The 25,595-nt window shown below is 46.7% G+C and overlaps 1 protein-coding gene across 2 annotated transcripts; it reads left to right on the top strand.

Annotated features, from left to right (window-relative positions):
• The first annotated feature begins 264 nt into the window (after positions 1–264).
• NLRP12 (NLR family pyrin domain containing 12) lies at positions 265–25,089 on the top strand. Of its 2 annotated transcripts, XR_009731013.1 has the most exons (11): positions 265–723; positions 1,571–1,651; positions 3,034–4,717; positions 8,352–8,522; positions 9,348–9,518; positions 12,018–12,188; positions 13,703–13,873; positions 15,022–15,192; positions 18,143–18,313; positions 18,782–19,006; positions 23,161–25,089. XR_009731013.1 is itself a non-coding variant. In XM_061389166.1 (10 exons), exons 1-10 carry the CDS (start codon positions 435–437, stop codon positions 18,867–18,869), a joined length of 3,168 nt encoding a protein of 1,055 aa, XP_061245150.1. In that variant the 5' UTR covers positions 265–434; the 3' UTR covers positions 18,870–21,409. The 2 variants fall into 2 exon arrangements, 1 of the variants encoding a protein (XP_061245150.1); XM_061389166.1 differs by lacking the exon at positions 23,161–25,089 and having other exon boundaries at positions 18,782–21,409.
• Positions 25,090–25,595: the final 506 nt, after the last annotated feature.

Genomic DNA, 25,595 nt, shown 5'->3' with positions numbered 1-25,595 from the left:
GGTGGGCTGTTTACCACTAGCACCACCAGGGAAACGTCCCCTCACCCCCAAGGGCAGTAACTACTTTGATCGTTAGATCTACCTCGGACCCAGTGAGGCAAGGAAGACAGCAGGCAGGACAAAGAGTGTTTGGTCCAGGGAGCGGGGAAGAAGGAGAGAAGTGAAAGTTCTTTCTCACTACCATTCAAGGCCTCCTGCGATTTCCCAATCTGTCTCCACTTCCTCCTCTTCAAAATGGACCTGTTGGTGAGGTGAGGGTGTGGTGGGGAGGGGTGGGAAGGAATAGAAGTGGGAGGAGGCGCTATTTCAACAGAAGGACTGTCTGGGCATTCACATCTCTGCCTGTGGTGATCAGAGCTGTGCATGTGGACTCGCTCCTCCCAGTTATAGAAACACCCCTCCAGCCTCTCTCCTGGAGGGCCCACAGCGCCCCCATGTCCTCAGCCCCACTCAGGAGTGACCTGGGTCGCCTCTGCACCTACTTGGAGGAACTGGAGGCCGTGGAGCTGAAGAAGTTCAAGTTATACCTGGGGACTGCGACAGAAATGGGGGAGGGCAAGATCCCCTGGGGGCGGATGGAGCAGGCAGGTCCCCTGGAAATGGCCCAGCTGCTGGCAGCTCATTTCGGGCCACGGGAGGCCTGGCTGCTGGCCCTCAGCATCTTTCATCAGATCAACAGGAAGGACCTGTGGGAGAGAGGCCACAGAGAGGACCAAGGGAAGGGTAAGGAGGTGGTGATGGCCCGGGCTGAAGCTGCCGCCCACTGATTCCCTTCTTCTGTGTTTTTGTTTTGCTGTGTTTTTTTTCAAGATTTTTCTCCTGCTTCCTGTTTTAAAAATTAATTAATTTGTCTGCACCTGGTCTTACTTGTGGCATGTGGGGTCCTCATTGTAGCATGCCAGTTTCTCTCTGTAGTTGCATGGAGGCATGTGAAATCTTAGTTCCCCCACTGGGGATTGAACTTGTGCCCCTTACATTGGAAGTCAGGTTCTTAATCACTGGACCACTGGGGAAGATCACCCCTTCTCCTTCCTGATGATTGCTGGGCTCCCAAGAGCCACCTCTAACCCATCCCTCTGGTGCCTGGAGTATCTCCCTCTATCTTCTTCACCTGGAAAACTCCTATTCATCCGTCAGAACCCTGAAGGCACTACTTTCTCTGTGATTCCTTTACTCATTTTCTCCCTCCCCCTGCTCAATCACCCTGGCTGGCTTGAAAACCCCACTTTTCATACTAAGTGCTTAATAAATATATATTTTGGAGTCCATGAAAGAATAGAAGGTGCTCAATAAATAAGTACTGAATAAAAAAAATATGCCAGTACACATGGATAAAAGACATTTCAAAAACGCTAGTTTCTGGTGTGGGGCTGAAGGGGAGGAGGGATCCAAGCCGACTCAGAATGCCCTGGCTGAGGGGTTAATCAGATGGATGGAGGTGCCAATCACTATGATCGATACCTGTGGGCAGTGAGTTATTACCATGTAGACAGTTTGATGTAATGGAAGTTACTGTCGTGAAGGGCTAGTCAGATACGTGCCAGCTGATCTGGCCAAATTCCTCTTCCAGACGCTCCATCTGGTGGCCCACCCTCACTGGGCAGCGAGTCAGCATGTTCTCTGGACGTCTTGGCTGCCGCTCCGAGAAAAGGTGAGCCACGAGCCATGTAAGCTGGTGGAGCCACTATGGAAAACAGCATGGAGGTTCCTCAAAAAACGAAAACTAGAATTACCATATGACCCAGCAATCCCACTCTGGGGCATATACCCGAACAAACTCTAATTCAAAAAGATACACGCACCCCTTTGCTCACAGCAGCACCAGTCACAGTAGCCAAGACATGGGAATGACCTAAATGTCCATCGGCAGTTGAATGGATAAAGATAAATATATATATTACATCTTCTTTATCCATTCCAGCCTGAAGAAGCTGGAATGCTATTCAGCCATGAGAAAGAATGAAATCAGGCCATTTGCAGCAACACAGATGCAACTAGAGATTATCGCTCTAGGTGAAGTCAGAAAGACAAATACCATATGATATCATTTACGTGTAGAATCTAAAATATGGTGCAAATGAACCTATCCACAAAACAGACTCACAGACCTAGAGAACAGACTCCTAATTGCCAAGGGGGAGGTGGGTGGGGGAGGGAAGGACTAGTTTTGGATTATCGGATCCAAACTAGTCTATGTAGGATGGATAAACAACAAGGTCTTACAGTACCACAGTGAAGTATGTTCAGTATCCTGTGATAAATCATAATGGAAAAGAATATTTAGAAAACGAATGTCTATATGTGTATAAGTGAGTCAGTTTGCTGTACAGCAGAGATTGGTACCACACTGTAAATAAATCAACTATCCTTGCCTGTGTGCTCAGTCATGTTTGACTCTTTCGAGACCCCATGGACTGTAGCCCACCAGGCTCTTCTGTCCATAGTATTCCCCAGGCAAGAATACTGGAGTGGGTTGCCATTTCCTTCTCCAGGGAATCTTCCCAAGCCAAAGACTGAACCCGCATCTCCTTCACTGGCAGGCAGATTCTTTATCACTGGGCCACCTATTAACGTCAAGTGTGAAAATCGCTCAGTTGTGTCTGACTCTTTGTGACCCTATAAACTGTAGCCCTCCAGGTTCCTCTGTCCATGGAATTCTCCAGGCCAGAATATTGGAGTGGGTAGCTGTCCCCTTCTCCAGGGGATCTCCCCAACCCAAGGATCAAACCCAGGTCTCCCGCATTGCAGGAGGATTCTTTACCATCTAAGCCACCTGGGAAGTTAAAAAAAACAAAAAAAAAAAAAAAACAACAACAAAAAAGAATAGTTCCCATGTTGCTTCGGCTTGCCACAAGAAGGCAAGATCTGTGGTGTTGTACCGAAGTACCGAAGTTCCCAGGCTCCATCTAGAAAAGACTTCCAACGTCATCGCAAAGCAGATAGTTCACTAGACCACAGTTTGCATTAATGCATGCATTCATTAAAGGCTGCTGACCAATCTATCTTTCACGGTCCTTCATTCCTCTCCGTTAGATCCCCAGGAAACTTACAGGGACTACGTCCGCAGGAAATTCCGGCTAATGGAAGACCGCAACGCGCGCCTGGGGGAGTTCGTCAACCTCAGCCACCGGTACACGCGGCTCCTCCTGGCGAAGGAACACTCCAGCCCCAGGTGGGCCCAGCAGAAGCTCTTGGACACGGGCCGGGGACACGCGGGGACCGCTGGCCACCCGGCCAGCCTCATCCAGATCGAGGCCCTCTTCGAGCCAGATGAAGAGCGTCCGGAGCCCCCGCGCACTGTGGTCCTGCAGGGCGCGGCGGGCATGGGCAAATCCATGCTGGCCCACAAAGTGATGCTCGACTGGGCCGACGGGAAGCTCTTCCAAAACAGGTTCGACTACGTCTGCTACATCAACTGCCGGGAGATGAACCGGGGCACCGCAGAGCTCAGCGTACGAGACCTCCTGGCCAGCTGCTGGCCGGAGCCCTGCGCACCTCTCCAGGAGCTCGTCCGCGTGCCTGAGCGTCTGCTCGTCATCATGGATGGCTTTGACGAACTCAGACCATCCTTCCACGAGCCGCAGGGCCCCTGGTGCCTCTGCTGGGAGAAGAAAGCGCCCGCGGAGGTCCTCCTGGGCAGCCTGATTCGTAAAAAGCTCCTGCCCGAGCTGTCTCTGCTCATCACCACGCGGCCCACCGCTCTGGCCAAGCTCCAGCGCTCGCTGGAGCATCCCAGGCACGTGGCGATCCTGGGCTTCTCCGAGGCCGAGCGCAAGGAGTACTTCCACAGGTATTTCCACGACAGGGAGCAGGCCAGCCAGGTCTTCAGCTTCGTGAGGGACGACGAGCCCCTCTTCACTCTGTGTTTTGTCCCCATGGTGTGCTGGGTGGTCTGCACCTGCCTCAAGCAGCAGCTGGAGGGCGGGGGGCTCTTAAGACGGAGGTCGAGGACCACGACGGCCGTGTACCTGCTCTACCTCCTGAGTCTGATGCAACCCAAGCCAGGGACCCCCACCCTGCCGTCCCCGCCCAACCGGAGGGGGCTGTGCGCCCTGGCGGCCCACGGCCTCTGGGAACAGAAGATCCTCTTTGTGGAGCGCGACCTCCGGGAGCACGGCCTGGACGCTGCCGACGTCTCTTCCTTCCTCAACATGAACATCTTCCAGAAGGACATCATCTGTGAGACGCTCTACAGTTTCATCCATCTGAGTTTCCAGGAATTTTTCGCGGCCATGCACTACGTCTTGGATGATGGAACGAGCGGGTCCGGCCCCGAGCGGAACCTCAGCAGGTTGCTGACCGAGTACGCCTTCTCCGATAGGAGCTTCTTAGCCCTCACAGTCCGTTTCCTGTTTGGACTCCTGAACGAGGAGACCAGGAGCTACCTGGAGAAGACGCTGGGCTGGAAGGTGTCGCCTGGCGTCAAGACCGAGCTGCTCGAGTGGATCCGCCGCAAGGCTCGGAGCGAGGGGTCCACCCTGAAGCAGGGCGCCCTGGAGGTCTTCGGCTGCCTGTACGAGCTCCAGGAGGAAGAATTCATCCAACAAGCCCTCAGCCACTTCCAGGTGGTCGTGGTCAACAACATCACCACCAAGATGGAACACATGGTGTCCTCCTTTTGTGTGAAGAGCTGCAGGAACGCCGAGGTACTGCAGCTCTTCGGGGCTGCCTACCAAGCCCATGGAGAAGACGGGCTGAGATGGCCCCTGGCAACGTCGTAAGTATTTGCTGGGGCTTGCTCCCCGAGTTCATGTCCTTAGCCAAGTTCATGTTCTCAAAGCGGGTGACTTTTCCCTCCATCCTAGGAGATATTTGGCAATATGTGGAGAAGGATTTCGCTGTCACAGTTAGGGGAGATCAGACAGATGCTAGAGGTCTAGTGGGTGGAGGTCAGGGATGCTGCAAAAATATCCTATAATGCACAGGACAGCCTCCATCACTAACAACTATTTGGCTCCGAAGTGTCAACAGTGTCCAGGTCATTTTCTAGTTATTAAACAAGAACAAAAACACTAACAGTTGCTCAGTGTGTCCAGCTCTTTGAGACCCCGTGGACTGTAGCCTGCCAGGCTTCTCTGTCCATGGGATTTTCCAGGCAAGAATACTGGAGTGGGTTGCCATGCCCTGCTCCAGGGGATCTTCCTGACCCAGGGATGGAACCCAGGTCTCATGCATTGGCAGGTGGATTCTTTACCACTGAGCCACCAGGGAAGCCCTAAGCAATACTTATTAGGACTAAATAGTGGCCTATGTCAAGGAGAATGTATCCAGTCAACATATATTATCCAGGGTCTTATATCTGTGAGCTGGGCTATCCCTTTTTTTCAGTTTTTTTTCCTTGTTCTTGCCCTGCTGGGCTTAGGAGATCTTAGTTCCCTGACCAGGGATGGAACCTGGGCCCCTGGCAGTGATAGCACACAGTCCTAAGCACTAGACCTCCAGGGAATTCCCAGTGATTTTCTAATCTTACTATATGGTCTTTTTTTTTTTTTCTTAAAAGTTTTTTCACAATGAGGTGTAGTTGATTGACAATGCTGTGTTAGTTTCAGGTGTACAGCAAAGTGACTCAGATATATAATACATATATATATACTTTTTTCAGATTATTTTCCGTTATAAGTTATTATAAGATATTGAGTATAGTTCCCTGTGCTATACAGTAAGTTCTTGTTGCTGGGCATTTTTTTTTTTTTATAGATTGAAGACAGTATCAATAAGCCAGCCAGTGCCCCTAACAGAGCAAACAGTCAATGGAGAAGGAAGATAGACAAAGAATAGTAAATAAATCAATAGGCAAATGAAATGAAATTGATTAAGGTAGTTGCAAACAGAGTTATCTATTAGGAAGAAAGTAAAACCGGGTAATATTGTATAACAGACAGTGACTTGAAAGGGGAAGGGCAACATGAAAGGAGGTGGTCCGTGAAGGAAACTCTGAGCAAGTGACATTTTCTGTGTGTTTGTTTGGCTAGGACTTTGTTTTGGTTTGGGTTCCCTGAGGAATCACCTTAGAAGCAAAGATTTCAACGTAAGTGGAGTGGAAAGGAAACATTCTTGTTCCCTCTCCTCTCTTAGGTTGTGAAACTGGGGACTTATAAATTAGACTTACAAAAGACGAGATTCACAAGCTAAAAAAAAAAAAAATAGAAGTTTAGTGGCACGTCCATTCCTACTTACACGAGAATGGACCCAGAAATGAGTAACCCTAAGGGATCTGTAGAATTTGGGCTAAGGCATATATATATGGAACCTAGAGAGATGGCACTGATGAATCTATTTGCAGAGCAGCAGTGGAGACACAGGCAGACAAAGGGAACAGACTTGTGGGCACAGTGTGGGAAGGAGAGGGTGGGAGGAGTTGAGAGAGGAGCATGGAAACATACATTGCCATATGTAAATTAGACAGCCGGTGGGAATCTGCTGTCTGACTCAGGGAGCTCGACCTGGTGCTCTGTGACAACCTAGAGAGGTGGGATGGGGTGGGAGATGGGAGGGAGGTTCAAGAGGAAGGGGACATATATATACCTATGGCTGATTCATGTTGCTGTAAGGCAGAAAGTAACATAATGTTGTAAGCAATTATCCTTCAATTAAAAATAAATTTTAAACAAAAAGAATTTGGGCTTATGTACAGTCTTAACAAAAGAACAATATGTTTGTAGGGCTATGACAAGACTTGAGTTTCTGGTGTGGCAAGCTGTGGAAAGGCATATATGTGGGAAAACTGATGGAATAATCGTTTGTGCAGTCTCACAATGATTTCATCAGCTTTGGAACTGCGGGGGAAGAAGAATCCTCTTCCTTGAGGTTAGGGTCTCTGACTGGGCCTAAGAATTAAATTGACATAAGACAGCATTATGGGGGAAACACCCAAACTTTATTAAAAGAATGAAGACCGAAGAGCAGGTGATGCTGCTGGCCTGGGGACCACACTTGGGAACCACAAGTACAGATGAAAGGCTTTAAAGACCTCCCTGGGGCTTTCCCTGGTGGTCTAGTGGTTAAGACTCCGTGCTTCTGCTGCAGGGGGCACGGGTTTAATCTTTGTTTGGAACTTAGATTCCCCCACGCTGCATGCACTGCCAAAATAAATAAACCAATAAATTTAAAGAGCTCCCTGATAGTAACTCAATCAAGTAGTGGAGCTCTATGGTTTTCTGCCCTCTCTGAGTTGCTTGCTAATGCTTTTGGAAAAAAAAAATTACAATGGAATATTTCAAATATACACAGAGTATTTATATAGAGATAGATAGATGAATATATATATTCATCATTTATTTGACCAGTTAGCAACATTTTGCCAAATGTGCTTCATCTATTGTTCCCTGTCTTGCTTTTTATTTTTCCTCAAAAAAAAATTTGGGGGGGATTGTTCCTGCTAGGCTTGTGGAATCCTATTTCCTCAACCAAGGATTGAACCTGTGCCCCCTTCCCTCACCATGGCATCATCATTCCTAACAAAATTAACAATTCCTGGGAATTTCCTGGTGGTCCAGTGGTTAGGGGACTTCCCTGGTAGCTTGGACAGTAAAGCGTCTGCCTACAATGCAGGAGACCCAGGTTCAATTCCTGGGTCGGGAAGATCCCCTGGAGAAGGAAACGGCAACCCACTCCAGTATTCTGCCTGGAAAATCCCATGGACAGAGGAACCTGGTAGGCTACAGTCCATGGGGTGGCAAAGAGCTGGACACGATTAAGCAATTTCATTTTCACTTTCCAGTGGTTAGGGCTTCCTGCTGTCACTGCGAAGGGCCTGGGTTCAATACGGGATTGAACCCAGGAATCGATCAGCATAGCAAAAAACAAAAGCAACAACCAAAAAACACAATTCCTTAATATCTTCTAATACTCAGTCCATATTCAAATATAGAGCTTCCCTGGTGCATGCATGTGTGCTAGGTTGCTTCAGTTGTGTCTGACTCTTTGCAGCCCCGTGGACTGTAGCCCACCAGGCTCCTCTGTCCATGGGATTCTCCAGGCAAGAATACTGGAGTGGGATGCCATGCCCTCCTCCAGGGGATCTTCCCAACCCAGGGATCGAACCTCTGTCTCTTACATCTTCTGTATTGACAAGCAGGTTCTTTACCACTAGCGCTGCCTGGGAAGCCCTCAGGCTCAGTGGTAAAGAACCCACCTGCCAATGCAGGAGACACAGGAGACGTGGGTTTGATCCCTGGGTTGGGAAAATACCCAGGAGAAGGAAATGCTAACCCACTCCAGTCTTCTTACTGGGAAATTCCACGGACAGAGGAGCCTGGCGGGCAAAGAGTGGGAGACGACTGAGGGACTGAGCACACGTTCAAGGGCCAAACATCTCCGTAAACTGACCGTCCTGTCTGTCCTTCCCGCAGCCCCGAGAGGCACATTTTACCCGACATCTACAGCGAGCAGCTGGCTGCTGCCCTCAGCACCAACCCCAGCCTGGTGGAGCTGGCTTTGCACAGCAACGCCCTGGGAAGCCGGGGGGTGAAGCTGCTATGTCAAGGACTCAGACACCCCAACTGCAGACTGCAGAACCTGAGGTGAGTCCAGGCTGGTCTGTGAGCTTCTGGGGGCCCTACCGTTCCATCTCAAGGGGCTCCGTCAGAAAGAGCATAGGATGGGACTTCCCTGGTGGTTCAGTGGTTAAGACGTCCAGCTTCTACTGCCTGGGGCACGGGTTTAATCCCTGGTTGGGGAGCTAAAATCCTGCAAGCCACGTGGTGTAGCCAAAAAACAAAAAATCATAGGATGATGTTTGCTTGAGGTCCCATAAGAAAGCACCACAGGCTGGATGACTTAAGTGATGGACTTTGATTTTCTCAAAGCTGTGGAGGCTGGAAGCTCTGGCTCAGCGCGTCGGCAGGCTTGGTTTCCTCCGGGCCCCTCTCCTTGCCTTGCAGACGGCCACCTTCTTCCTGCATCCTCTCAGGGTCTTTCTTCTTTGTGTGTCTCTGTCCTAATCTCCTCTCCATAGAAGGACACCCGTCATATTGCACCAGAGTCCACCCTCATGACCTCACTTTAACTTAATTACCTTCTTGTAGTGATGGAGAAAAGAAGAGAGAATGGGGAGAGGAGGAATAAATTAGGGGGTGGAGATTAAAATATACACACTGTGTTGTTTTTGTTTAGTTGCTGAGTCAGGTCCCATTCTTTGCGATCCCATGGACTGTAGTCTTGACAAGAATACTACAGTTCGTTGCCATTGCCTTCTCCAGGGGATCTTCCCAACCCAGGGATCGAATCTGCATCTTACATCTCCTACGTTGGCAGGCGGGTTCTTTACCACTAATGCCACCTGGGAAGCCCCTTTACAAAACAACCCCAAACGAAATCACCTGGCTCTTTTCTTCTTTGCGTCTCAGGTTGAAGAGATGCCAAGTTTCCAGCTCTGTCTGCCAGGACCTGACGACCGCACTGATCGCCAACAAGCACTTACTGAGGATGGACCTCAGTGGCAATGCCCTGGGGCTGCTGGGTGCGCAGCTGCTTTGTCAGGGGCTCCGGCACCCCAAGTGCAGGCTTCAAGTGGTGCAGTGAGTGTCCCACCCCCCCCTCCCCAGGAACACTTCCTTCACCTCTGTGACCTCCTGGGACAAGCTGGTTGTGTCCCAGGGCTTGAAGCATCTCCCCAAATGCCAATCCCCAAACCCCTACCTCTCATCACAGCTGCCCTTAGACCCGTGACCTGAGATGCCACCCCTCCTGGCCTCTGCACTTTGTGCGAGTTGCTGAGTCACTTCAGTCGTGTCTGACTCTTTTGCCACCCCATGGACTGTAGCCCACCATGTTCCTCTGTCCATGGGATGCTCCAGGCAAGAATACTGGAGTGGGCTGCCATTTCCTCCTCCAGGGGATCTTCCCAACCCAGGGTTCGAACCCAGATCTCCTGCTTGGCAGGCATATTCTTTACCACTGAGCTCAAATTAGAGCTGCCCTTAGACCCTTGACCTGAGACCCCTGCTCTGGACTCTGCATTTTGGAGAACCTGTTTTTGGCCTCTTCTGACCCCAGTCATTTCCACATGGTGAGGAGTCCCTGGGGCCACCTGCCCACCCAGAACCCACACCCTATTTATTGACCACATCCTGAGTACTCAGAACCCCAGAGGTCTCCGTGCAAAGATCCTTTTCTTGTGCAACTTCCTGTTTGTTCAGTGCCACTGTTTTCCAAAAAACACCCTGCCTTCCCCCTCTATGTCTTCATAACTACTTCATTAATACTACTCATAAGAACGCTCCATTTTTTCCCCATTTTTTAAGACTTTTTTTTTTTGAATGTGGACAACTTTTAAACTCTTTATTGAATTAGTTACAATATTGCTTCTGTTTTGTATTTTTGGTTTTTTGGCCACAAGGCATGTGGGATCTTAGTTCCCCAACCAGGGATCAAACCCAGACCCCCCCCCGCAATGGGAAGGTAAACTCTTAACCGTTGGACCTCCAGGGAAGTCCCCCAACACTCTACTTCTGACAGTTTTATATGTGGAGTTATCCCCACACGAAGGCATGTGACACCAACTGGGTGTCCTGGAGTTTATCTTGGTTCTAACACTATCTACCTGGAGATGGCATCAGAGTAAGGCTTCATTGCCTGGAACCTGTGTCCCCTGCATTGCAAGGCAGATTTTAACCACTGGACCACCAGGGAAGTCCCATGTTTTTGCTTTTGTTTTATCACTTAGGAAATTAGAGATTTAGGAACTCTGTGCCAGGAGCCAGAGCAGAGACCTATGTGTGTGTGTATTTTTTTTTTTTTCTATTATCTCACTGCCCCTCATCTTATTCTTCCAAATCAACTTCTATTTACCCTTCAATAACCAGCTCAAATTCTCCCAGAGAGCCTTCCCTCATTGCACACCACTTGCCAAAGCTGGGTGAGGAGGCCCCTCCACCAGGATGTTCAACAAACAGTAACTCACGTTGATGGAGCACTGACCATGTGTCAGGCTGGTTCTACACCCACTGCTTTTAATAAATTATGTAATCCTCACAACAAACCTGAGGCCGGCATAATTATTATCCTTATTTTAGTCTGTGACTTGAGACATGGTGGCACATGTAACAGAAAGCTGAGACCTGATGAAAACTCTCTTGAGGGAATTCCCTGGTGGTTCAGTGGTTAGGACTCTGTCCTCTCGCTGCCAAGGGTCAGGGTTCAATCCCTGGTCTGAGAACTGAGGTCCCACAAGCCACTATAGGGTGCAGCTAAATAAACAAACAAAAAACCCCCCAAAAAAACAAAACAAAATGCTCCTTTGAGGTCAAAGTATGGGGGGTGGGGAACAGGTTGTTGAACCCTAGAGACCTTGCTCTGAACTATTACTCTGTGTACAGTGCCTCCATGAGACCACCTGTGTGTGTGTGTGTGTGTGTGTTGCTTAGTTGTGTCCAACTCTCTGCAACCCCATAGACTGCAGCCCACCAGGCCCCTCCATCCATGGGATTCTCCAGGCAAGAACAGTGGAGTGGGTTGCCATTTCCTTCTCCAAAAGGAACTGTAGAAAGAAAGAAAGTGAAGTCACTTAGTCGTGTCTGATTCTTTGCGACCCCATGGACTGTAGCCTACCAGGCTTCCCCATCCATGGAATTTTCCAGGTAAGAGTACTGGAGTGGGTTGCCATTTCCTTCTCCAGAGACCACCTATACTGGATCATAATTACTCACTCATTTGTCTTATTAGACAGGATTCTCTATCTGGAAGTGACAAAATCCTGTTTGTCTCTGTAACTTTAGGGACAATTGTAGGTTCGTGTCCAGCTCTTTTGAAACCCCATGGACTGTAGCCCACCAGGTTCCTCTGTCATGGAGTTTCCCAGGACCCAGGAAAGAATACTGGAGTGGGTTACCATTTCCTCCTCCAGGGGTTCTTCCTGACCCAGGGATAGAACCCACATCTCTTGCATTGGCAGGCAGGTTCTTTTCCATTGAGCCACCGGGAAAGTATGTTGGCTGATTAGATGGGGCAGGGCAGGAACCATCAGGATATGGAAAAGCAAAATGGCTCCCTCTTCAACTCTTCTCTTTCCTCCCAAGGTTGAGGAAGTGCCAGCTGGAGGCCGGGGCCTGCCAGGAGCTCGCCTCTGTGCTCAGCACCAGTCGCCATCTGCTGGAGCTGGACCTGACAGGAAATGCACTGGAAGACTCAGGCCTGAGGCTCCTGTGTCAAGGTTTGAGGCACCCAGTCTGTAGGCTGCGGATTTTGTGGTGAGTTCTACTGGTGTCTCTGTGAATCTGACTCCTCTAGGGACCTCATATGGGCTTCACTGTGGCTCAGAGAGTAAAGAATCTGCCTGCAATGCAGGAGACCCAGGTTCAAACCCCGGGTGGGAAATATCTTCAGGAGAAGGGAATGGCAACCTACTCCAGTATTCTTGTCTGAGAAATCCCATGGACAGAGGAGCCTGGCAGGCTACAGTTCATGGGTTTGCAAAGAGTTGATCACAACTGAGCACAAACACACACACAGTTATTTTTAACTTTTTGAGGAACCATCATACTATTTTCTGTAGCCACTGGACCATTTTACATTTCCACCCACAGTGCAAAGAGGTGCCAATTTCTCCATATCCTAACACCTGTTGTTTTCTGTTTTTTGGATAATGTCTATCCGAACGGGTATAAGGTGATATCTCACTGTGCTTTTGACTTGTGTTTTCCTAATGATTAATAATGTTGAACATTTTTTTTCATGTGATTTGTGGTCATTTATATGTCTTCTTTGGAGAAATGTCTATTTAGGCCTTTGGCCGTATTTCGAACAAGTCGTTTATTTGAAAACATTACTTTTAAGATTGGGGGCAGCCATTTGCAGCAACATGGATGGACCTAGAGATTATTGTACTAAGCAGTCACTCAGTGTTGGGGATTTTTTCCCCGGGACTTGGAAACGACGAACCTGAAAGAATGACACTCGGACAGTCTCTTGCAAGGACTGACAAGTTTATTTCTGCAATCAAGCCTGTTTATAAAAGCAGGAACAAAGAGCTTAGAATATACAGCCAACAGAATGCATACAGGGTTAACATCTAATCAGTAAAAATATTTCAAGGACAACGCGCTCTAAGTGACCCATGTGCTTATCCCATAACTCGTTTTCTCAAATAACATCCTTAATATTTATTATTAAATCTTGGCGCCGGGCATAACCAAAGGCAGGAAATGTTTTTCTGCCCGCAGCACACCAAGCCGGGATATTTCTGGCCCTTCGCCATTTTCCCAAGGACTTCCTCCAACCGGCTATTTTGTACTGCGCTTCCTAACAACTTAGAAAGAGAAAGACAAATAATATCACTTACAGGTGGAATCTAAAATGCTATCACCTATACGTGGAATCTAAAATATGACACAAATAAACTTATCTATGAAACAAACAGAGTCACTGTTGCAGACAACAGACTTGTGGTTGCAAAGGGGAAGGCAGGGTGGAGGAGGGAAGGACCGGGAGTTTGGGGTTAGCAGATGCTATTATAAACTGAATGGATAAACAAAGTCCTACTGTACAGCACAGGGAACTATCTTCAATATCCTGTGATAAACCATAATGGAAAAGAATATGAAAAAGAACACATACGTATAACTGAGTCATTTTGCTACACAGCAGGTATTAAGAGAACATTGTAAATCAAGTCTACTGTAATAATTTTTAAAAAAAAGATTGGGGGAAGGGAGGATAGCATCAGCATTGTACAGGAAACACTCCCAAACTGGATTTTCTGCAGGTTGAAGATCTGCCTCCTCACTGGTGCTGCGTGTGAAGACTTGGCGTCCACCCTCCGCGTGAACCAGAGCCTGGTGGAGCTGGACCTAAGCCTGAATGACCTGGGGGATCCCGGGGTGCTGCTGCTGTGTGAAGGCCTCAGGCACCCCCAGTGCAAACTCCAGACCCTCCGGTGAGTCCCCGCTTTCCTCACTTTCCTAGGAGTCCAAAGTCACAATTCCTGCCCTCCTGCCTGGGCTCAGGGGGGCTGTCTCCCTCCCCTCCTCTCCTAACCTCTAGCTCCCTCGGCCTCCTGTCAAAGGTTTTTCTGCCACAGGGCCTTTGCACAAACAGTTCCTTCTTCCTGGAATGCACTCCTTTTTTTTTTTTTCTTTTAACATTTATTTTATTATTTATTTATTTATTTAGCTGCCCCCAGGGTCTTACTTGCAGCATGCAGGATTTTTAGTTGTGGCATGCAAACTCTTAGTTGTAGCATGTGGGATCTAGTTTCCTGACTAGGGATCAAACCCAGGCCCCCTCATTGGTAGCCTGGAGTCTTAGCCACTGGACCACCAGGGAAATCTCCCTGAGATTTACGTCTGCTCTGATTTCTCCTTTTTTTCACCCTGATAATACCTGTTTCATCTGTTAGGATCCAAAGCAAATGCTTCTTCTTCATGCACACCTTCTCCAATCCCTAGATAAGATTACTTTTAGGATCCTATTTGACCTTATTTTTCTGTGTCACTTATCAGAATTTGTGTGTGTGTTGTTGTATTCCAGAAGTACAGGAACAACATTGTGGCAACAACGTGTTCCTGTGACTAGCATAAGATCTGGCTCAGAGATTATATTTTTAAATGATGAAACAGATGAAAAAGCAAATTTAAAAAAAAGAAAATGAGAAATTCCCTGGTGGTCCAGTGGTTAAGACTCTACACTTTCACTGCTGGGGGCTGAGGTTCAATCCCTAGTTGGGGGACTAAGACCCCAGAAGCTGCTGGGTGGGGCAAAAAAAAAAAAGCAGCAGGACTGTCAATTTCATCTTGCCCCTCCCCCATTCCCTCTCCCCACCTGTAAACACTAGTTTGTTCTTATATCTTTGAGTCTGCTTCTTTTGCATAATATTCACTAGTTAATACGGTAGCATTTTCGACCCCATTAAGCTGAAGACATCTGGGAATTCCCTTGTGGTCCAGTAGTTAGGACTTCCTGCTTTCACTGCTGAGGACCGGGATTCAATCCCTGGTGGAGGAAGTAAGATTCAACCCCTCTCTTTCCCCCAAAAAACTTCAGAAGAAATGAGACAGCTCTCTCCTGTCCTTAATGTCTTCCCAGGCTCTGCATTTGTCGGCTCAGCTCTGTGGCCTGTGAGGGTCTCTCTGCTGTGCTTGGGGTCAGCTCCCACCTTCGGGAGCTGGACCTGAGCTTTAATGACCTGGGAGACCGCGGCATGTCCTTGCTGTGTGAGGGGCTGCGACACCCCACCTGCAGACTCCAGAAACTGTGGTGAGTGCCTGGGAGGCAGGACTGCTGGGTGTGATGCTGGTCCCTGGCGGGGTGGGAGGGGATCTGTCCTGATCTTTTTTTCTGTTGGACGGTTATCCTTCCATGCCTCCATCTCTCTGGAAGATACGAGATGCTCAGAGGTGGAAAGAAAAGCTGTGTGAATGAGTCGCAGAGTAATTCATCCTCTGGAATGCAAACAGAGAGGCTATTTTTCCATCCAGTAATTGCCTCTAAACATGTTCTGTAAAACTCCCCTTTTCTCTGGGCATTTACTTGGGCAGATTTATAGCTTTCTGGTAACCTTTATGTAATAAAAGTTCAATCTGGGGCTTCCCAGGTGGTCCAGTGGCTAATAAGTCTCCTCGCTCCCAATGCAGGGGGCCTGAGTTCAATGCCTGGTCAGGGAACTAGATCCCACATGCCTCAACTAAGACCTGATGCAGTCAAATAAATAATAAATAAATAAATATATTTTTTTAAATTCAGTCTGGTCCAGAATAAACTTCAGTCAAATGTTAATGAACCTTTCTTCCTTCCCCTTTCTCCCAATACCAGCCCATCCCTTCCTCCCAAAAGACTTAGAATGAGAGGAGGCTGTGTCTATTTTTTTTTAATTAATTGTGTTAATTAATTATTTTTGGCTATGCTGGGTCTTCACTGCTTTTCTCTAGTTGCAAAGAGCAGGGGCTACTCTTTGTTGTGGGGCAAGGGCTTCTCATTGCCTTGGCTTCTCTTCTTGGGAGTCTATGCTGGTGGCTCAGATGGTCAAGAATCTCTTAGAGGCTCTAGGCAGGCAGGCTTCAGTAGCTGTGACTCACCGGCTCTAGAGCTCTGACTCAGTAGTTGTGGTTGCTCCCTGGCATGTGTGATCTTCCTGGACCAGGGATCGAACCCCTGCTCCCTCCATGGGCAAGCAGATTCTTAACCACAGGACCACCAGGGAAGCCCAGGCTTATCTATTTTTAATTTTCTTCCCTTCATGAATCTCTTGCTTATCTGGGGCCCTGGGTAACTGGAAACGAAGATGAGAGCTTAGGGACAGCATGTCTCCCTTTTATTTATTTATTTTTGGCCGCACTTGGGTCTTGGTTCCTGCGAGAGGGCTTTCTCTAGTTGAAGTACACAGGCTTCTCACTGCGGTGGCTTCTCTTTTTGTGGAACACAGGCTCTAGAGCACGGACTCTGTGGTTGTGGCTCATGGGCTTAGCTGCTCCTCAGCATGCGGGGTCTTCCCGGACCAGGAGTCTAACCCACATCTCTTGCACTGGCAGGTGGATTCTTAACCACTGGACCAAGGAAGCCCCATCTCTCCCTTCACTGGTGCGGCTAGGTTCCCTCTGGGATGTCAGTTCCACCCCCTCCCAGTTTGGCAGGTGTCCAAATGATACCTGTCTCATGGGGATCATATGTGTGTTCTCATGGGGACCCCAGAGGAGGTGCTCCTGACATGAAATGATCTGGGTCAAGCTCTTTCCACAATCCCCTCCCCAGCTCTCACCATATGTCCTACTCCTGACCCTTCTGTGCCTGTGAGGTGCGTGATTATACATCACCCACCTGGGTCTTTCTCTTCCATTTCAAGTCCTGAACTGTTGCCTTATACGTTGTTTGGAGGCACATATTGCTTCACAGCCTCAGCCAAAGATGAAAACATTTCCATCTAACATCCCAACTACAACAGCACTTCAATGCTACCTATTTTTACTGTAACAGCATGGAATACAAGAAAGAAACACAACTGAACAGAATAGAAACCAGAGAAAATCAGATGGCATAGTGTTGGGGGGGGGGGGCAGGAAGCAGCCCAAATCATGCTGACTTCTTTAAAAAAAAAAAGAAGAAGAAGAAGAAGATGGGGAAGAGCATTGATCAAGTTGTGTAACTGGAAGTGTAGGTTTCAGGTATGGCTTGATCTAGGCATTCAGATACTTGATCTCCATTATCTTCTCTACTTATTGCTGTATTGTCTCCATTATGAGTTAAGGTTAGCCTTGATCCAGTACATGGTGGCAAAATGCCTACAGCTCTATAGATGACTTCTTTTCAGGTGCAAATTCTGAACAAAAAATTCTCTAGGGAAAGCATGATTCTGATTCACTGTTTTGGATGGATCCTGTGCCCAGAGGGAACCACTTGTGGTGGCTGGGGACAAGGAAACCAACCAGCTTAGTCCTTGACACTATATCTACTGCTAGAGCTTGTAGACATTAATCCCTGAGATGGGGGTTTCAATGAGAAATTGGGATAGAATTACCAGAAGGACAAATTCTTGGCTGCAGAACCAGGATATCTATTACAGATGGAGCTATGAATTCAGAAATCTTTTTTCTTTCTTTCTTTCTTCTTTTGTTTTAAAAAATTAATTTTGGGGCTTAAATGGTGACTCAGTGGTAAAGAGTCTGACTGCCAATGCAGGAGACACGGGTTCAATCCCTGGTCCAGGAAGTCCTCACATGTCAGGGAGCAACTAAGCCTGAGTGCCACAGCTACTGATCCTCAGCTCGAGAGCCTGTGAGCCACAACTACTGAGACCATGAGCTGAATCAGGTGAAACCCAAGCTCTGCAACAAGAGAAGCCACCGCAATGAGAAGCCCAAGCACCACAGCTAGGGAGTAACCCCCACTTACCACAACCAAAGCCCACACAGCAACAAAGACTCAGCACAACCAAAAATAAATAAAAATAAATAAAATTTAAAACTTGAATTTTTATTGGAGTATAGTTGCTTTACAATGTTGTGTTAGTTTCTACTGTACAGCAAAGGGGACTGTCTTTAAATGCCTTTATGAAATGCTTTCCCTCACCACACTGCCCTTAACCTGGACTGATCTGATTCTAGTCTGCTTCTTTCTTAAAATGATCCCTAAAAACGTCACTCTGATTCCCTATGAAGCTGACACTTTCCAACACAAACTGCTGACATTTTCAACCACTTCTCGTCTTCCACAGGCTCGACAGCTGCAGCCTCACAGGCAAAGCTTGTGAGGACATTTCTTCTGCCCTGGGCATCAACCAGACCCTCACAGACCTTTATCTGACCAACAACGCCCTGGGAAACACAGGTGTCAGGCTGCTGTGCGAGAGGCTGAGCCACCCGGGCTGCAAACTCCGAGTCCTCTGGTGAGAGATGGTCCCTGCCTTTGGAGGAGACAGGACCCGGGGCTTGGGGTCAGGAGTCGTGTCCGACTCTTTGTGATCTCATGGACTGTAGCCTGCCAGGCTCCTCCGTCCGTGGGCTTCTCCAGGCAAGGATACTGGAATGGGTTGCCATTTCCTCCTCCAGGGTATCTTTCCCGGCCAGGGATCAAACCTGGGTCTCCTGCATTGCAGGCAGATTCTTTACTGTTTGAGCTACCAGGGAAAGCCCTTCCGTAAGATGATTATAAATTAAATTTGTTAACACAGGCTAGGGTCTTAAAAATGGGATGTAGCTTAGAGCAAGCTTATCTCCCAATAAGATTTGATTTACAATGATGAACTACTTAATGGAATTAACATATTGTAACCAAGCAGGATGTATAAGAGATTTGCTGTAAGGACTGAATGCCACGATAGTGGCCTGGAATATTTCCCTTCTTGTGTCCTCAGGTTGTTTGGAATGGACCTGAATAAAATGACCCACCGAAGTTTAGAGGCACTTCGAATGACAAAACCTTACTTGGACGTTGGCTGCTGAGTAGCTGGGCTGCTGGTTCTTCTCTTGAAGTCAGGACAGAAGAGGACCATCCCAGGACCCATGAATCAACGTTGACCTCTGTCTCTTTACTTCCTCAAGAGACAAGATCCTCTGCAGGATAATCTTTGCTGCTTGGGGTTTGTGCGATTTCTGGGCAAGAGGGTGGAATTTTAGTTTGGAGAATTGGTGCCATGGAGAGAATTCAAGGCAGGGTCCCAGATGATTCTAGAACAGAAGCTCTCAACTGAGGGTGATTTTTGTCAGCCCCCCTCCAACCTCCCCTTTCCCAGGACACCCGGCATTGTCAGAGGACACTGGGCTGGGAGAGTTGTTGGCATCTTGTGAAGTCCTGCTATAAATATCCTAGAAAATAAAAATACACCGACAGTCCCCACAACAAAGTGTTAGGGAACTGTTGACCATAATCACCCTCCTTGGCCAGGTCTGCTTGCCTGAGTTTTCTCACAACAGGAGGTCCCAATAAGGAACTTGGTGCTGCTTATTGGTTATCCATCTTAAATATAGCAGTATATTATCCATCCCAAACTACCCCTTCCCCTCTGGCAGCCCTAAATTCATGAGCAAGCTGAACTAGAGGTAATCTGACTCACTTAAAGCAATCCCTAGGCTGTCATAAGGGCTTCCCAGGTGGCGCTAGTGGTAAAGAATCCACCTGCCAATGGAGGAGATGTAAAAGACGCAGGTTTGATCCCTGGGTCAGGGAGATCCCCTGGAGGAGGGCATGGCAACGGTATTCTTGCCCGTAGAATCCCACGGACAGAGGAGCTTGGCAGGTTACAGCCCATAGGGTCACAAAGAGTGAGACTGAAGGGACTTAGCACATGCACAGGCTGTCATAAAGCTGAAGGCTAAGGAAACTTGTGGGCATACAAGTTGAGAGTACACCTTAAGGTGAAGGTATGAGTTTTCTGGCTTTGTAGTCAGAACTGCGTCTCCAGCATTACAGGCTGATTCTTTACTGATGAGCCGCCTTAGTTTAAAACTAGCAACACAGGACTCCAGGATTTAATTACTGGACACTCAAGGTTCCATGGCTGGAGTGGTTTGGGGAGGACTACAGGGCACTTCTGAGATGGGATGTCCCAATTATAATGATTTCCCACTACGAATGAGGTATAACATTTAGAAATTGTGAATCACCATTATTACACACCTATAACCATATCAACTGCATTTTAGTAGATTTCAGAATTACCTAATTATGACCAATAAAACTTTACATGAAGTTGTATCTCTAAATTCAATTCTAAGCACAGGAGTCCTGGCAACTGACTTTCCACATTTACCTATAGGTTAAGCATCTTGGCAAACTGCTAGTCCATTGATTCTAAGATCATAGTTCAGCCACTTGAACTTCTGAACAAATTTAATTCTTAACATTGAGTGTTAAATAGCCAGACTGTTTAGTTGCTAGGTCATGTCTGGCTCTTTTGGGACCCCATGGACTGTAGCCTGCCAGACGCCTCTGTCCACATTTTCCAGGGAAGATTACTGGAGTGTGTTACCATTGCCTTCTCCAGGGGACCTTACTGACCTCTAGGACTAAACTCAAGTCTTTTATGTCTCCTGCATTAGCAGTTGGGTTCTTTACCTGAGCCACCTGGGAAGCCAACAGATACAAACTGCCACTGTAGGCAGATTCTTTACTCCTGAGCACCAGGGAAGCCCTAAATTAACACCATTTAGGCACTTGTTTCGGAGAAGGCAATGGCAGCCCACTCCAGTACTCTCACCTGGAAAGTCCCATGGATGGAGGAGCCTGGTAGGCAGCCTACCAGGACAGGACTGAAGTGACTTAGCAGCATGCCCTTGTTTAACACTGCCAATCTGTGTGGAGCTTGTCAGAAAGCTAAATCCCCTTTTTAACTCCCCCTTTTTAAAAAATAACTGGGTATTTTATGTCCCAGGTGCTACTAGCCAAAACTTGGGGAAAATATGTTGAGACCACGGCAGCCATCCCTAAAACACTAGAGATGCTCCACCCCAGCTGCAAAGGGATGGAGGATCACACAGGAGGTGAGAATTAAGCAGAGCTTTATCTGCTGCTCACAATTTCTGACTCAATGAGCACATGTCCCCATCCCCGTGGTAAAACTGCACCCACAAAACTAGTCCCTGGTCCCTAGTTTGGGAACCAGGAAGTTTCTGGACATAGTTTGTGACCTTAGTCCCCAACCCAGGGAGAGATTGCTAGAGGCCTAGAAACCACTTCCAGGGATTAATTAATCCTATGAGGAATTAATGTTTTCCCCACTAGGGATCGAAGCTGCACCCTTAAGAATGGTCTAGGGACCCAGAGATCCCTGGAGGCACCCACTGAGATAGTCCCACTTTCCAGCAAGCCCCCAGAAACTCCTCATAGTGTTCAAGGACCAACTTTGGAAATAAATGACTAGAAAAATAAACAGGACACAATATAGGTATACTGTTTTATTAACATTTATGACGTTTATATATGACATAACATTTGACATTAACTAATTGAAATAAAATTATGATACGCAGAGCTTTTAATTGAGCAAGGGACGGGGTCGCACAGAGTAGGACACGACTGAAGCGACTTTGCAGCAGCATATTGAAGACGGCAAATTACAAAAACCCTGGAATTGGAAGTAAAACCCACCATTGATTAAACAGAAGTCCTTGGTTGCTGACAGAATCTCCGACTTGAGTCAGTAATGAAGAGCAGGATCGGTAAACGCGAGCAGATATCGCAGATTCCAATCCTTAGATGGTTTTCCCGAGCAGGGACGCTCGAAAATGGGAGCACTTTCCAGTCACAAATCGGCAAGCACCCCCATTTTGAGCATCCCGGTCTGGGTTACTGGAACCAGTTCTGACCCTTATCCTAGCAAGGATCTCTGTTAAAGTCACTGGTGATCTCTGTAAGTCATTGGTGTAAGGAGACGTTAAGCAAACTATAGACAACTTTCATACCAGGCCCCCAGTTAGTTTTCACCAAGTGGAAGCTACTCTCTCAACCGGTAACACTCAAAACATGGCGGCACTTCCCTTCGTAAAACGGAAGTGCCCCCACAGTTTGAGTACCACAGGCTGAGAAGTTGCGGGCCAGGATCACTAAGTAAAGGAATTAGAAGACAGAACGCTTCAAAGGATTAACACTAACCCAAACCGCAAGAGCAAGAGGGAAAGCTAACATGAAGTCCGATTATGAAGCTCGTGTTTACCCCCCGCCCCTGCACTATTACCATAGTACTACAACCTCGGTTAAGGAGAGTTAAATGCATGCTGAGGTTATTCGACTACACTTTGCCTTGGACTTCCCAACCAAGTCCTCTGCATTTGAAGCACGGAGGCGGGGAAGGTACAATCCCTGGTTGGGAACTAGGACCCCTCATGCCACATCGCGCGGTAGTGAAAAGTTCAGGCTGCCTCAATTTTCGCTGAAATGAGGCAAGAAAATTCCCCTCCCTAGATGTCGCTGGCTAAACACTATACCAACTTTGGGGACACAAAAGGTCAGCCACCAGAAGAGAATACACTAGGCTGGGCGAGTCGGGGTGGGATTCTCGGTGGTTACGCCTCTGTACTTTCAATGCAGGAGACGTGGGTTCGATCCCAAGTTGGGAATATCCTGCATGCCTCCTGGCTGAAAAAAAAAAAAAAAACGAAAAAAACTATTAGAATACATAAGTGCAGTTTAAATGAGAAAAGGTAGCTTCGAGTCAAACTAAGAGGTAACAACCCAGTGCAATTTCAGAAGACTGAAAGCAATAAAACTTACTGAAAATAGACGAGCAGCTGGAAAGAGAAAAAGGTGAACAATTTAAGGAAAAGAATGTGCAGGTGATACTCACAAAAAGCAGGATTTCATTGCTTCTCTAGCCAGGAAGTAAGGTCTCAGACCTGCCGACCTCTTATATAAGCCAAAGACCCAGCCTTTGCGGGGAAGACCACTCCCCTCCACAGGTCTCCACCCAGACCCACCCTGCCCCATTCTGAGTGAGACCCATCCTCCAGTATTTTTTTTTAAAACCGTCGACTCCTTCATTGTTTATACCATCAAAACAAACAAATTATAAACAAACTAGGAAAATACATAGAAGTACCCCCTAAGAACATAACTGTACCTTCTGGGGACTCAGTTATTCATTCAACTACTATTTACTATTTAGCAATATTTGTTGAGCACATAAGACATGCCAAGGCATGCTTGTTAGTGTCTGGGGTGTTTGGGGTGAATAAAACGACGGATTTTATAGTCTAGAATACTGTTTTTCGACTGAGGGTATTTTTTTTCCCTCCCCAGGGGATATCTGGCAAAGTTTGGAGACACATTTGGTTGTCACAACTGGGGAAGGCAATGGAGTACCTTCAGCCTTTTGTGGATAATGCCAGGGGTCTTGGCAAACATTCTAAACTATGTACAGCGCTTTACAATGTGAATAGTGTGGAAGCTGAGACTGAAACCTAGAGGAAGGGTGATGGAAAAAAAACGATCAAGAACACGTCTAATTCTGTTCATGTTATCTCTGAATCTCTGTGTATTCATACAAAGCATTGGTGTAGGGATCGCTTCGGAGTTCTTTAAATCCAGCACCCCATTAAAAGGTATTTTAAGTGTTTCTTTTTAACAACTATGAATATTACAATTTCTCAAAATATTTTCAGTATCTTTTAAAAATGTGCAGTTTTACTAAATTTATGCGTATTATTGAGATCTGAGTATTCTCCCTGTAAGAAATTCTGGACAAAGATAACAAGTCCATGGGATTTACTAAAGATTGTTGGATAAATTTCAAAAACTATATAAATAAAATGGTAAAACCAATAAATACATGTGCCTTAATGCTTAATGGCAATACAGAGTATATCTTTAGCCTATTTCATTAAGCCCCTGTTAGACATTTTCAATTTTTACAAATTTAGGATAATTTATTAATAGTGCTATAATGAGCATTTTTAATTAATATTTTTATTGGCAAATAGTTGATTGGCAATGTTGTGTTAGAATGAGCATTTTAAAATATTTCCTTTTCTGTTTTTTCTTTAAAGAATTTTTTTTTTTTTTACAATGAGCTTTTTTTTTTTTCCCGGCCACCCTGAGAGGCTTGTGGGATCTTAGTTTCACAACCAGGTATCAAACCTGGGCCCGTGGCAGTGAAAGCATTGAGTCCTAACCATTGGAACATCAGGGAATTCCCTAAAATGTGGATTTTTGAGAGCAGCTTTGGTAAAAATGGAGACATTGGTTTCCACCCAGATCTAACCTCGCCACTCCTCTCCACCTGGACCCTCTGCTCTGTCCCCAAACCCAGCAAGGTCCTTTTCATCACCTTATTTTCTCAGCCACTGACAGCTTTTTCTTCCTGCCCTTCACCCTCATGGAGCACGTTCAGGGCCGACCCCTATGTGTCTCTCACATTTCAAGGGCTTAGCATTTCTCTTTGTCTAATCACTAGCCACCAGTTCAATCACTTGTCACAGTTGTCCTTTGAGCTCAGCTCCCAGGGGACAGTGGTTGGTCTTATTCACCTATAGCCCCCCACCCCCAAATCAGCCCTGGGGCCCGCACTTAGTCAAAATGCAAGAAGCATTTGTTCTTAAGGGTGAAAAACTATTAATGCAATTGACTTTAAGAAATGTGAAACAAAGACTTCCATTCAAAGTTGATTTTAAGTAAATCCCGTGGAGAAGGAAATGGCAACCCGCTCTGGTATTCTAGCCTGGGAAATGCCATGGACAGAGAAACCCGGTTGCAAGAATCAGACGTGACTTAGCAACTAAACAACCACCAACATGCCCATTAAAATCTCAAGTTAATATGTTTATTAGCTGCTTTTTTCCAATTTTCCCCCAGCTTTATTGATGTACAATTGATTTGTTAACTATTAAAGTTTTATTGATGTATACTTGATTTATTAACTGTTAATGAACCTTAAGTCTCAAGTTAATATCTTTCCTCTTTGAAGGTATTAGTCACTCATTCCAATCCGACACGACAACCCCATGGAATGTAGCCTGCTAGACTTTGCTGACCATGGGGAGTCTCCAGGCAAGAATACTGGAGTGGATTCCCATTTCCTTCTCCAGGGGATCTTCCCAAACCGGGGGTTGAACCTGGGTCTCCTACATTGCAGGAACATTCTTTACCTTTCCTCTTTACTGAGCCACTTTTTTTTTCCTTCTTTATTTTTTTTTTTTTGGATTAAAAAATTTCAAAGATTTAAGAAATGAGATTCGATAGCCTGGGGTGGCTGGGGGAGACTAGGACTAAATGGAAAAAGTTTGCTAAATCAAACATTCTTCCTGCAGAATTGAAAGCTCTTCATTTGCAAATCACTAGACCTTGTTGTCATTACAATCACCTGGTCTCTCCACCGTCCCCACCCAATTCATACCTTTATCTGGCTGGTCTGCATACCAGTAAGAATAGCTTAAAAAAAAAAAAAAAGATCCTCAACAGTTTTTGAAATCCTTTTGTGTACAGAGTTCTTTGCTCAACAGTGAGGTACTGCCTGGAGGTGAATGGGTGATAATCGTGTTTTTTAAAAGGATTCCTACAATTTAATGTAAAGTTACTGCTTTGTGCTGAAGTTGAGAAGAAAAAGTGGGGGGAAGGGAGGACTATTTCCAGACTAGATGAAACACTTTAGAAGACCTTACCTGACAGCTGAAATTTATTAGACATCATTTAATATATCTGGCCACCTCATGCGAAGAGTTGACTCACTGGAAAAGACT

The sequence above is a fragment of the Bos javanicus genome, chromosome 18 (assembly GCF_032452875.1).
Source record: "Bos javanicus breed banteng chromosome 18, ARS-OSU_banteng_1.0, whole genome shotgun sequence".
Taxonomy (NCBI): Eukaryota; Metazoa; Chordata; class Mammalia; order Artiodactyla; family Bovidae; genus Bos; species Bos javanicus.
This window is presented reverse-complemented; position numbering and strand designations above follow the sequence as displayed.

Coding starts and splice junctions, on each gene's coding strand:
- NLRP12 (XM_061389166.1), top strand. CDS start 435: ATGTCCTCAGCCCCACTCAGGAGTGACCTGGGTCGCCTCTGCACCTAC. Junction 8,523..9,347: donor TGCAGACTGCAGAACCTGAG/GTGAGTCCAGGC, acceptor TTTGCGTCTCAG/GTTGAAGAGATGCCAAGTTT. Junction 15,193..18,142: donor TGCAGACTCCAGAAACTGTG/GTGAGTGCCTGG, acceptor CGTCTTCCACAG/GCTCGACAGCTGCAGCCTCA.